Here is a 13,478-nt window from a genome sequence, read left to right on the forward strand (position 1 = left end):
TGCACGAGTTTGAATGTCCTCGTGTGAAATGATTTCGCTCGTTTCGCTTCGCTTCACTCTCTTCACGAACATTCACATTCAGTTCGTTATGACATAATTCTGGTCTGCATCCTCAACTGTACCCGCAGCCTCAACTGTTCGAAAACACTGTGCTGACTGTTCTGAGTTGGACCACTTCACACATATCATTTTCGTGTGTCGGGGCCTAAAATGAAGGAGTTTCGAGATTTTTAAAATCAAACATCCAAAACAGATACACAAATAACTATTTATCTGAACCCGTGACTAGCGCTAGAGCCAAAGTTTACTTTTGCCCCTCGAAATGGACATGTTTACTTTCGGATTTATATCTCTAAATGGAATGTCTTTATACTAAATTTCTAGATTAAAGAATGGGATCATTAGCCCTACTCACGTTAAAAAAAATGGTTCAGATCTTTCGGAGGAATGTCGATTTCGTTTCTTTATCGAATCCTAAACAATTCTCTAGAACATCAAAATTGACAAAAAATTGTTTCCGAGTCGCGCAACGCATTTGAAGTTTACATGAAAACGCATAGAAACGCATGGTAACGCAGATAAACGCATGCATTTTCGATTGCGTTGCGCGACTCGGAAACAATTTTTTGTCAATTATGATGTTCTAGAGAATTGTTTAGGATTCGATAAAGAAACGAAATCGACATTCCTCCGAAGGATCTGAACCAAATTTTTTTAACGTGAGTAGGGCTAGGGATCATAAGGTACGAGAGAACACAACAACTGACGAAGTCATTCCGGTGCAGATCATTAAGGTATTCAATAACGGATACAGCAATCCTCTTTATCTGGTGCAAGATTTTATCCAGAATAATTTTACGTATCGAACTCATCTGCGAAAAATGTCATCTTCAGGTTTTTAGTGTTATAACACTGAACATTTTCTTTATTTTATAATTTAATTGTTGATTTACTGACTCGTTTGCTGATAAACGTCCCTCACACAAACGCCGAAAATCCGATTCAAGTACATCCTGATTATCAAACAGTGTTCCCTTCGCAACACGTTGGTCCGAGATAGAAATCCACGAATTCGGCATAAGGTTTCATGGAAACAGATGAACAAGATTTCCCTGAAAGAGATGAACAAGATTTCCTTGAAGCAGATGCCATACAATACGAAAAACTAGTAAACTGACACTGGGACGACGATCCGACGTTTCTGCCAGATGATTTCGACGCAATCTGTCTTAAATTGTTGGCGAAATGTGACGAATTTCAGATCATTCAAACTGAAGTTTCCGTCGAAGCCAGCGTAAGATTGCTGTTTGACCTTTTTAATTCTGAACCAGTGTCGGAAAAGATTTGCATAAGATTGACGAGTGGACATGATTAATTCTGAACGAAAACAGACATGATTGGAAATTATGAAATGTGCTGTCGAGATCAAAGGTCCGACAGAATACAGTGCTCAATATAGAGAAAAATGTAGTATTTAGAGATCAATTAGCTGCATATATGATATCATCACCGAGCAAAAGATATATGGAATTTTACACATAGGTTTGACTCCAATTTTCTACAAAACTGAAATCACCCAGGAATACAACAATGCCATTTTACGTCGTTTGGACGAGACTGCAGTTTAGGAATATATGAATTTAGACCGATATTGCGATATAACGACAGAGAATTACTGAGGTGCTCTTCTCGATCTATCATTTTTAAATCTTACCAAGATTTTCGAATAATGATACAGGAAGGAGCCAAACTCAAAATAAAATAAAAAATTGTTGTGATGGAAATAAAAATCGGTTATTTGAACATCTGAAATCCGCCTACATTCGAAACACTGATGTTTTAAATAACTCGTACTGATATTACTTTCTAGCTGCGGCCCTGTTTCTCTATGATTTCATTTTCTGCATTGTGCATTCGAAACTATTTTCTGATGAGTATTTGCTCAGAAACAACTTTCAACAAGCATTTGAAACATCTTGTCATATTTTACTCAGCTTCGAGTTATTCGAGTTAATCAAAATTATACCATGGGAGAAACAACAAGTAGAAATAGGTAAGAACAATTACTTAAATATTGCGTTAATAGGATTCTTAAGCATTGTACGAAGTTCTAGTAATGTGACGCCACCGCGCGCACCAAAAATATCACAACTTCCGAAAATTCGAAAAGATTTTACAGTTCAGGAGTTGAAGGAGTTCGATGGAAATCCGCCAGATGGTCGAATTTTGTTAGCAATAAATGGCCGTGTGTATGATGTAACGAAAGGAAGGCGATTTTATGGGCCAGGTAAAATGTTAATGTTCTAACACATGAAGACAACGTCGTCGTTTTGCTTATCAATTTTTTTTTTGTTTACTTTCTTGTCTTGCTGTCATAAAATTTCGAATCGAAGATAAGGACTGGTGATATTCTGTTTGTCTTTCTTTCTTTTTTTACGTCGCTTTGTATCATCGTTTTGGTTCTCAAGCTGTGTTTGCACCGTAGGGTGTGGCGACATCAACTTTCTCTTTTTTATCTTAAGCAAATTTGTATAAGGAATGATAATAGCTAATAATAGCATATAAAAATCGTTTATTATGGGAGGATAAATAACTTTGCGTTGTAAATATCAGCGAACAAAATATGAAAATTCATTGCTATTACAGGTGGACCGTATGCCGCGTTTGGCGGCCGTGATGTATCTAGAGACTTAGCCACGTTGAGTGTTACAAACGCTAATATGGAAGGCTATGATGATCTCAGCGATCTAAGTTCAAAGGAACGGGATTCAGTGCAAGAATGGGAATTACAATTCAAAAGTCAGTATATTGGTCGTACTCTATAAATAATAGAATATCTATTATAGAAAGCTACTGTTCGTGTGGATGGGCTCATTTAGCTTTGATATGTGAGATAATCTTTACAATTCCTTTTTTAACACTCTCTCTTTATAAACTGTTCCTTATTTACAATCATCATTATTAACTTCCTTTCATCGTTAGTCGAATCAATTTTATATTTCGTCTTTACGTTAGCACTTAATAATCTTTAGTTTCAAATTTTGAATCCTTCACGGGACAGCGGTTTTTGTTTCTTCTTTTATAGATCTGAAGTCCAGTCCTTGGACGACTGACATTATAAGTTCACACACAATTCGAAAGTCGTAATTTAATATTAATTGACTGTTTATCCGCTGTTTAGAACATTGTCCACGTGATTAAATTTTGTTTATCTTCACAGAAACATACGAATACGTTGGCTGCCTTCTCAAACCTGGCGAAGAACCAGCAAACTATTCAGATCATGAAGATTACAGTCAACAAGTTGATTCAAATACGAACGACAAACCAAGTGATTCTACTGCTTCTACTGGCAAATTAAAAGATGACTGATTTGCGTTATGGAGAAACCGAAAATAATTTTCATGGAAAAAGAATTATTAATAAAAAAGGAGAAAAATGATTTTTTTAGTGTGGATCTCTATTCTAATTCCAATCCTTTTTTGAAGGTTAATTTAAAGTTAGCAAAGTGACAAAAAATCAGGTCTGTACTAGAATTATGACCATTCAAAGTTTTCTTCCAAGCAACGGTTAAGCCGAACAAAATGAACCGAACTCGAACCGAATTCCTCCGATAGAATTATAACCAAGCACCGAAGCTGAGACAGTGCTATGCCACAACTTATTTTTTTTTGTTATTTTGACAATTGCATTGTTTTTACGAATCTGTATTATCTCGATGAGCCTTTGCTTCTAAGAGAGGATTCCAACAAGGTGATCCTCTAGGTCCCCCGGGTTTTTGTATTGGTATTATGAGGATGACGCATTCTCTTTCGTCTAGGTTGAATGGTTGGTATTTAGACGATGGTACAATTGCTGATAAGCTATCAGTAATTTTAGATGATATTAGGAAAGTTTTAGTTTTCTTTGAGTTGTCAGGTTTACCATTGAACACGAATAAGTGCGAGGTATATTTTATTAATGCTTCTGAAGAAGAGGAAGCTAAAATGTTTGCTGAAATATCGGCATTACTACCAGGAATTAGGCAAGTTGATGAGTCTTCACTTGAGATTTTAGGGTCGCCAATTTTTGAATCAGGTTTAGAGAGGATGTTTGCATCAAAAGTTGAAACGATTAAGTTAATGTGTGATCGTTTAAAGTTGATGGATGTTCATCCGGCCTTGTGTATTTTCAGAAAGTCTTTAGGTAGCTGCAGGTTTAATTATTTGTTGCGTACGTCTAGGGCATTTATGTTGCGTGATCATTTGAGGACTGTTGATGAGATTTTTCGTTCAACACTCGAAGCTATCGCGAATGTTAGGATATCGGATTTTTCTTGGGATCAGGCTTCTCTTCCTTTAGTTTTCGGCGGGTTAGGTATTCGGAAAGTTGAAGATCTAGCAGTACCAGCCTATTTGTCATCTGTGTATTCTTCATCTGATTTGTCAAATGAACTTTTAAAGAATTTTAATATTCATATAATTAACGATAACATTTTAGGATTAATTGAAGATTTTATTCCAGAGAATGATGAAAATAAAAAGGTGCAAAAAAATTGGGATACCCCGATGATTAGGAGTAAGTTTTGCGAGATGTTTGAATCTAGTGAACCTATTACACGTGCCAGATTACTTGCGTCATCTACTAAAGAATCTTCAAAGTGGCTGCAGGTGGTCCCATCGAGTAAATTAGGTTTGCTATTAGATAACAACGCCGCGAGAATTGCTGTTGGTCTTCGTATAGGTTCCCAATTATGCGAAGAGTATAAATGTATCTGTGGTAAAATGGTAAAAAAGGACGGTTTGCACGGTTTGTCTTGTAATATGACTGGAGCAATAACACCTAGACATGACGATGTTAATGGAATATTTTCTCATGCATTTTCTTCTGCAGGAGTACCAACTATATTGCAACCACCAGGTATTTCTAGAAGTGACGGTAAAAGAGTTGACCATAATTCCGTGGAGTCATGGAAAGTCTCTTTTATGGGATGTGACAATACGTGATACGTTGGCTCCTTCATACATAAATGAATCTTCTAAGAAATCAGGGTCAATCGCAGAAAAGGCAGAAAGATTGAAGCATAACCATTATATAGATCTAAAAGAAAATTATTTATTCACTCCTATTGCTTTCGAATCGCTAGGTTGCATGGGCCCAGAAACAAAAAAATTTGTCTACAAATTGGGGTCATTAATGAAAGCAGCTTCAGGAGAACCGCGCTCCACCGATTACTTATTACAGAAAATTTCAATCGCTATTCAAAGAGGAAATGCGGCATGCATTCTAGGAACATTAGGGAGAAGTAGAGTAGATGATTTTTATTTATTGTAAGATTTATTTGTTGATGAAAAGATCGTTTTTTTACTGACTGCGCCTTTGTGAGCAGTCTTTTTTTCGCTTGTTTAAATAAATAAACATTGTTAATAGTGTCAAGATTATGGCTCTAATAAATGTCGGTTTGGCATTTCATTTCACATTGGAAGAAACCTATTCCTAACAGCCGATTTTCTAATTATTTTCTGAAAGATATCTACCTAAGCTTTTTTTTTTTTTTTTAAGTTCGTTTATTTGTAGCTAAAGAACAAATATAAATCTTAAACATGTAATGAGCTATTTTATGTTGGGTTGTTACCATTTCAAAATATAGCACATGAAAGCAAAATAAACAAGTGACTTAGGCACGCAAAAAGGATTGAAACAAAAATGTACTGCAATAGTTCAGCAACTAAAGAAAATGAAAAATTAACGCGAGACGTAGACAAGAAATTTCAAACAAAGTTAAGGAGACACAGAAACCATAACTCTGTCACTCATTGGTTCGTACTGTACACTGACCGCTGGGCGCCGCGTTGACTCCTATTGAAAATCAAGAGTTGGTTGTTGTTGTTCAAAAGAGATCCATCATTACGCCACTTGTTCCAAAACGATACTGGTAAATATTTGGGGTTGGAAAGATGACGGAAATTCGCAATGCTACTGATGGTTCCATCTTCGCTTTCGGAGCAACGATCCATAAAATTGAGAGCTTTGTCAGCAATGAAACGATCCACTCTTGGAGTTTTGGCTTTTTGATATAAAGTCGAATTGTTTGCGAACCGGAAGGTGCCTCGTTCACGTTTCGTATTTGTAGTCGAGCGAAGAATTTTCCTTTCAGCTAGTCGAATACGTTCCATTTGTGCTGAAGATGTAAGTGATGGGTTGGCCCAAATCGGTGAGGCGTAACAAAGTATTGGTCTGATTATTGTTTTGTAAAGCATTGTTTTGACGTTTGATACGATGAGTGAGCTGCGTAACAAATGTTTGACTTTGGAGTTGACGATATTAGCTTTCTTGATCACTTTATCGATGTGACACTTAGATGTAGCATTTTGTGAAAACCAATATCCAAGATAGCGCATTTCACTGACTTTTGCAATTTTCTTGTTGTTGATTGTGATTTCCATGTTTTTTGCGTCGGCCCGTAATCTGGTACTTGTATCCGAACAGCGACCAATGATGTTGAGCAGTTGACTTTTCTTTTCACAGATAGCTAATTTCCAGCACTTGAAGAAATCGTAGATGCGATGCATGTACGAGTTGAAAGTTATTTGTGCCAATTTAACATCTTTGTGCGTTCGGTAAAAGAGTGAGTCGTCTGCGAATTGTGACTTGTTGATGCCTGGATGAGATGGCATGTCATTGATATAAGCCAGGAAAAGACAATCTGATACACAACTGCCCTGTGGTACGCCAGCTGGGATGGTTTGCCGAGAAGACAGAAGCCTAAGCTTTTGTTGTCAGCAATTAGTTTGAGTCGAAGGAAATATCCACTTCCAGTGGCTTGTGTACCTGGAAGAAACTAAACTTGTAACATCATTACTTTTTCGTTTTCGCACACTTTTGAGTATCCCACCGTGCATTTGAAAATCTGATTTTTAAATGGGAAACCGATTTTTCATACGAACTTTAGTCATCCGTGGGATACTGAAAAGTGTGCGGAAAAAGTAATGATGCCACAAGCCTTGTTTCTTCCAGCTACACAAGCCACTGGATGTGGATTTTAAAGTTGGTAAAATCGACCTACCCTAATTTTGTCCCTCTGTGAACTTCCAGTTCCGGGAAACCTTGTCGGGTTGTCTGTTGCCAAAATCCAAAACAACGTTGTTCAATTTGTTTTATTTTCATTTTTTAAACGTTTTTTTCTCAGCACTCATCACGTCAAGGTATTTTTGTGTTCGAATTCGAAATGGAACATTCTCCTGTTAAAAGCAGAAAATGCACCAACCCCTATGCTTAAAGGAATACATACGCGAGAGTCCCAAACGAAACGAATTATGACAGCCAAAACATTAAAAAATCCAATTTAAAATGATTACGAGAATTTGTAATTTTACATCACAATTACAAAAGTAAACTTAACTCTAAAAATAACAAAATTAATGTCTGCAATTCGCTCTATTCCAAAACACATTTTCCTTAAGAGATTTTCACTTTAAATAAAAAAAAATTATTCTCGCACAATTTCTCCAAAAGGGACAGCACTCCTCCCTTTCTCGTTCACGTTATACACAAAAGAAGAGTACGAAAAAAATAATAGAAAAGAAAAATCGAAAAGAGAACAATGAGAAAATGCTTCCAATTCAAACAATTTTCGCTTAAAGATAATGCTTCTGACTCGGGCCCTGAGAATTGGATCCGCCCTCCTGTTGGCGAGACCACGGTTGATTTCCTCCCTGATCTTGATTCTGATTTTGCATATTGCCAATCAAACTCCATTGGTTCAATGCAGCTGCGACAATGGCCGGATTCAATGTGGCTGGATTCAGCGGCAACGGATTCAAGTTCAAACCTGTATTCGACATTCCGAACCAATTAGTCAAACTCCTGAGTGTTTCTCTACTGTACCTTCTATACCCAGAGCATTGTTCATATTCTGTCCTTGATTCGGTGGATTCTGTCCCTGTGAATTGATGCCCAGATTTTGCAGATTCGGCATGTCCAAATTGTTGCGATTTTGATTGCTCCACACACTGCTCGGATGCATCTGTTGGTTTTGCATGTTATAGCCGCCGCCACCACCATTACCACTGCCACCGTTTCGATTCTGTTGCGGATAGATCATATTGTCCTGGTTGCTCATGTGCTGATTTCCTAACAAAAAGACGATATGGCCAAACATTAGTAAATTATGCATTCAAATGAGCGAACACACTACCGCCGCCTCGTTGATAGGATGAATGGCCATTGTTGTTATGGTATGCTGATCGATCCTGCGTTTTTGGAGCCGCATTCGACACAAAGACGGACACACCTGAAAGGAGCGGAAGAAAAGAAATTTACGTTGTTGGGTTCGCACATTCGTCACACAAATCACAAGTACCTTTGACGATGTGATCTTCTCCGCAAAGTGATTGCGCCACATCCGGATCGAGGAACGTCACAAAACTAAATGCTCGAAATGGCTTCGGAATAAAAACGTCGGTGACTTCACCAAACTTGGAAAAATACTCCTTTAAGTCGTCGGCAGTCATATCTTCTGTGCATCGTCCGACGAATACTTTTGACGGAAGGTGTTGTATGTTTCCCTCCTTCGAACTGGGCACTTTCACTTCACACCAACGTCCGTCGATCATATGCCGGGTGGACAGTGCCTTCATTTGGCCCTCATACGAACCGAACCGAATAAAGCCGAAGCCCTTGGATTGGCCAGTTTTCGAGTCTTTCTTGATCTGTGCCATTATAACATCTCCGGTCGATTCAAAATATTCGCGAAGACTTTCTTCCGTTGTCTTCCACGGCAAACCAAGAACAACCAGGTCAGTGCAACGTAAACGACTTTCGATGCGCTTTGTCTTGGCCGTTGAGTTTTCCAGAGCGTCATCTCGTTTCCGCTTATTTTCTATTCGAGTAGATGCGATGTCGTTGAAATACTGAATTTTACGAAAGCTTTACGAACGTGAATGTGTACAAACCTTTCGGAAAGACGCACAGATACACCTGCGATCCCCATCCGTCTTCTCCGGGTGGTGGATGCAATCGGCCTTCAGTCAACCGAATGCCGCGAATAGCGTTCGTCTCTGGATTTCTGTATTTCAATCCGGACGTGCCCGGATACTGTGCTTGAAGTGTGGACAGCAACAGAGTACCATCATCTTCCGTTGGTAGTTCCATTGGTTCGTCGTCTTCATCTTCAGCCACTTGCAGATATTCGGACATGATGTCTGTGTGCATACGGGGAAAATATTCATTTGTTAGTGGCAAAAGGGAAGAACGAAACGGATTTTGTGTTCGTTTCTTTTTTGTCGTTGTTGGTGTCAGTGGTAGTCATTGTCGTCTGTTCTTTTTTTTTAGTGTTGCTTCAAACAATCAATTATTTCCAACAAAAGCAAAATCAATTTTTCATATTTTTGTTTTCTACCAACAAAATCAGTCACGATTTTTTGGGGGGGTTGGCTGTGCCTCGAATCTTCTTACTAATCTTTCTTTCGTCATTTTTTCCCATCAACAGCAATTATAGCAACAATATAACAACAACAACAAAAACAAAATAAAAAATCTCAAATATTCTCCACAGTCCACAAAGGCGCGTTTCTAGGCGATGTGGATTGATAATATGCTTTTCGGAAGCTCTAGTGCATGTATGTTCAATTATTCATCAAATGAAAACGTATAAGCAAGCAGTCAGTTCTTCGTCTACAAAGTTGTATACAATTATCGAGTTTATTCAAATTGACAAGATATTTTACATTTATCCAATTATTCAAAAACATGAACGAACATTTTCAAATCACACACATAAAAAGATCATCAAAATTCGGAAAAGTTCACATTGCAGCTCGCTCGCTCGCTCGCTCTCTCAATCTTTCTCCAAAAAAGCCATATACTTAGTGTACTTTAAAGTGATTGATTTTCTTTGAAATGAAATGGTTGAACGAAATTATTCAGATGAAGAAACTTTGAGACGCAAATATGATAATAATATTTTGCAGCTGTTATCAGTGTGTGTATTCTTAAAATCGTTTCAATTCCAACGAAACGAGAGGGAGGGAGATGATTTTCGAAAACACCTGACCCATCTGGATCAGTGCTATAGTTAGGCAATGAAAACAGATCAATCGATTCGGTCGATCTGGCAAAGTATTTAATTTTGTTGTGACACAATATTGTCATTTTCCAGACAGTTTACTCAACGTTTGACGGCCAAACAATCTCCATTTTGGTCGTTCCTTCACACACTACAGGTAGGTTGAGAATACGTATAATAAATGGAAAAACCGTCCCCGGTTAATTTCTATGCCTAAACTAATGTGTACTCGCAACAACGATTTATGCACATATAGTTTAGCGATAATGGAAGGATAATAATGTATAGTCACACTCATCGTATATAAATATAAAAATGAATAAAAAAAAAATTATTTAAAACCAAAAAGCACTCCCAAACTCAAAAATAATTCACAAACCAAAAAATGAAAAAATTTGCACTCCTCTCGTAAAGATCGCTCGCTCGCTCGGTCACACACGCAGTTTTATTTTTGCACTTCCAAACACTGCACACTTTATACAATTTTATATTACTCTAAATGGCCAATGTTTCCGTAAAGTTGTTGATTTTTTAATGAAACCATCAAGAATTTTTCGTATCTGTTCTTCTCAACACCAAAATATATTGAAAATTTTTGTAATACGTCAAGATGGTGTTCCGTGTTCCCAATACGAATACTTGCGGAGAAATGTCACCACGATACGGGGAGGTGTGAGCAATCGCCGCACAAAAGAAATGAAAATTCATCGAAGTGAATTTACCGTGTGTGTGTCAGTTCATTTCTTGACACTCCACTGTATGTTTTGATCGCCGCTCATCTTCTTTTGACAAGTACTGTCACTTACCATCATCATAATATCCATCTCAGTGTCACCACTGGTGTTGGTTACATAAAATTTATTTTCGTTTCGATTGTTCAAGTAAATCGCAATTTATTCGAAAGAGTCGCACATTAGAAATGTATGAAATTATTGGCGAAGTGATGTTGTTGATAATTAATTCTCAGTTTAATATTCAGAATGTTGCGGACAGCGTTGTCAACCCTTAACGCGACCACCGGTGCAAACAGTTGCAATGGGAAGCTGTTATTGCAGGGCTTTGGTGGCACTTTTTCACACTTCAGTCGTCCGAAGACAACCGAAACCATGGCCGTGGTCGATCAGAACAATCCAATAGCAAGGAAACCCTACTCTCCGTTCGGCAGAGATCAGCCGAGTTTGGTCGAATGGTCTGTGGCACGATTGGACGATCTGCTGAATTGGGGACGAAAAGGTTCGTTGTGGCCACTGACATTCGGTCTGGCTTGTTGTGCCGTTGAAATGATGCACATCGCTGCACCTCGTTACGATATGGATCGTTTCGGTGTCGTTTTCCGTGCATCACCTCGTCAAGCCGATGTTATTATTGTTGCGGGAACATTGACCAATAAGATGGCACCGGCTCTGCGAAAAGTGTACGATCAAATGCCCGAACCGCGATGGGTCATCTCAATGGGCAGTTGCGCCAATGGTGGAGGTTATTACCATTACTCGTATTCGGTGGTGCGAGGCTGCGATCGAATTATACCTGTCGATATCTATGTGCCGGGATGTCCTCCAACTGCTGAGGCATTATTGTACGGAATTTTGCAATTGCAGAAAAAGGTGAAACGAATCAATACACTTCAGATGTGGTATAGAAAATAAATGTAATTGAAAAACGCTAATTTCTCGTTAAGTGAATTATTGAACGATGTAAGCTTCGCGTAGTGATCTTGTTTACCAACTGTCCCCAATAGTAGTATAAATAGTTTAAACAAATGCACGAATGGCTAAACGTTCTTTTTTCTATTTATCTAAAATCTCCTGCAACGACCCCAAATCAAACAGTATCTATGGATTATTTACAAGAATAACCATCGATTGACTTTCAGACTGAAAGTTTCAGTTGTTTTATTTCTAATAATAGCAACGTGAAGCTTCAAACCACAATCAAATTTCTCTCAATTCCACTTTATACCTTCACTTCTCGACGATTAAAAATCTTAGACCAACAATTCTCCTGACTTTCCTATACATTTTTGAGTCATCAATGGAAGGCAAAGTACATAGACGACACACAATCCAGAGACCAATGTGAATAATTTAATTTGATAAAATAAAATAGTTTTACCCAGGTAAATAGCAACACTATGAAAGGAAACGAAGAAACACCATTACCTATCAAAATTCATTGCCATTGTACAACTAAAACGAAGGTCTTTAGCAGAAAGGTATGCGCCACAGATCATTAGATTCATCATACACATTGTGATCAGTACGCTTTGAATAGATCTCTGAATTAAGAGCAATCTACACATGGCTAAATTGTAGCCTACATTTCGGGGCAAAATTATTATTATTTTCAGTCCGAGAAAACTCAATATTTCACGAAAATTGACACATATTTTGAGTTTTCTCGGATTTAGGTCACATCACCACAAACATTTAAACTTTTGCTGAAAACTATCACATTTTAACACCAAACGATGGTCGTACTTTTTCGAAAAAGGATGCGAGTCCACAATTATCATCAAAATAATAATAATTTTGCCCCGAAATGTAGGCTACAATTTAGCCTAGTGTAGATTCGTCTTAAGATTTGCAATTGTGTGATTTACTGCTAAATTTAATGCTTGCTCTTTAATGACTTACATTTAGTGATTGCATCAAATATTGAGTCTTTTACGGTACATGTTAGTGTTTTTGCGAAAAATGTAGAAAAAGTAAACTGTATTATCCATTTTATTTTCAATCGTAGGTATAATGTAAAGCCCATAAAATCGCCCAATGGAAGACGGTCATCCTTGAGACTTTTAACGATTAGGGTAAATACTCACCAAGTACCACATGACAGGATACAGTCTTCGATGGCCTATTTTTTGCACACAAAAGGCGACCGTTTTTCAGAGTCTCAAAATTTGACACGTATGGATGCATCTGAAACACGACAGAGTCGTGTTCTTAAAGCATTACATTAAAAAACAAATTTCCTGTATTCACCTTCCCACTTATCTCCCTACGTACAGCCCATCTTACATCTTAACTTAATTCAACGCACTGCATTGCTTAATTCCATATTTTAGGAGGGTGATATGACACTAATTTTTAGGATCGCATCTAGAGATTTTTACCAAATTTATGTGGTGCGTATATTTTTGATCAGAGTCATAATATGAATTGCATGTCGTTAACTTCGAATCGGCCTTTAGGCTTTACAATTTTCATGGTGGGATTAGCGTTGCAATTCTTTTTGTTTCCAAAATCTCTATTATTGATTCTTAAGAGCACAAATACAGTGCTCACTCGCCTCAGAAATTCTGCTATGAAACATTTCTAATTTTTCAATTTTGAAAAATATAAATAATATTATAGAAGTCGGGAGCGAGGCATTCAAATGTACGAAAGCGTTGTATTGGCTGCAACGAGGCATATGCGATTGAGTTTGGACGGCC

General features: G+C 37.7%; 3 protein-coding genes across 6 annotated transcripts; 2 read left to right on the top strand and 1 right to left on the bottom strand.

Annotated features, from left to right (window-relative positions):
* The first annotated feature begins 1,942 nt into the window (after positions 1–1,942).
* On the top strand, positions 1,943–3,430 carry LOC119083165 (membrane-associated progesterone receptor component 2-like). 2 transcript variants are annotated; one of them, XM_037192816.1, is made up of 4 exons: positions 1,943–2,053; positions 2,109–2,287; positions 2,647–2,799; positions 3,221–3,430. In XM_037192816.1, the coding sequence occupies exons 1-4, from the start codon at positions 2,028–2,030 to the stop codon at positions 3,370–3,372; spliced, it is 510 nt and encodes a 169-aa protein (XP_037048711.1). In that variant the 5' UTR covers positions 1,943–2,027; the 3' UTR covers positions 3,373–3,430. The 2 variants fall into 2 exon arrangements, with proteins under 2 accessions (XP_037048711.1, XP_037048721.1); XM_037192826.1 differs by having other exon boundaries at positions 1,960–2,053; positions 2,115–2,287.
* A 3,893-nt stretch (positions 3,431–7,323) lies between these two features.
* Positions 7,324–10,694, bottom strand: LOC119083126 (TAR DNA-binding protein 43-like). Of its 3 annotated transcripts, none has more exons than XM_037192766.1 (6): positions 10,425–10,694; positions 8,934–9,182; positions 8,342–8,860; positions 8,174–8,272; positions 7,876–8,112; positions 7,324–7,810 (listed from the first exon to the last, which is right to left on the bottom strand). In XM_037192766.1, the coding sequence occupies exons 2-6, from the start codon at positions 9,175–9,177 to the stop codon at positions 7,617–7,619; spliced, it is 1,293 nt and encodes a 430-aa protein (XP_037048661.1). In that variant the 5' UTR covers positions 9,178–9,182; positions 10,425–10,694; the 3' UTR covers positions 7,324–7,616. The 3 variants fall into 3 exon arrangements, with proteins under 3 accessions (XP_037048661.1, XP_037048669.1, XP_037048677.1); XM_037192774.1 differs by having other exon boundaries at positions 10,540–10,674; XM_037192782.1 differs by having other exon boundaries at positions 7,425–7,810; positions 8,177–8,272; positions 10,425–10,671.
* Positions 10,695–10,811: 117 nt separating this feature from the next.
* On the top strand, positions 10,812–11,813 carry LOC119083147 (NADH-quinone oxidoreductase subunit B 2-like). The gene is made up of 2 exons (XM_037192794.1): positions 10,812–10,966; positions 11,025–11,813. Exon 2 carries the CDS (start codon positions 11,026–11,028, stop codon positions 11,689–11,691), a length of 666 nt encoding a protein of 221 aa, XP_037048689.1. The 5' UTR covers positions 10,812–10,966; position 11,025; the 3' UTR covers positions 11,692–11,813.
* The last annotated feature ends 1,665 nt before the right edge of the window (positions 11,814–13,478 follow it).

The sequence above is a fragment of the Bradysia coprophila genome, chromosome X (assembly GCF_014529535.1).
Source record: "Bradysia coprophila strain Holo2 chromosome X, BU_Bcop_v1, whole genome shotgun sequence".
NCBI lineage: Eukaryota > Metazoa > Arthropoda > Insecta > Diptera > Sciaridae > Bradysia > Bradysia coprophila.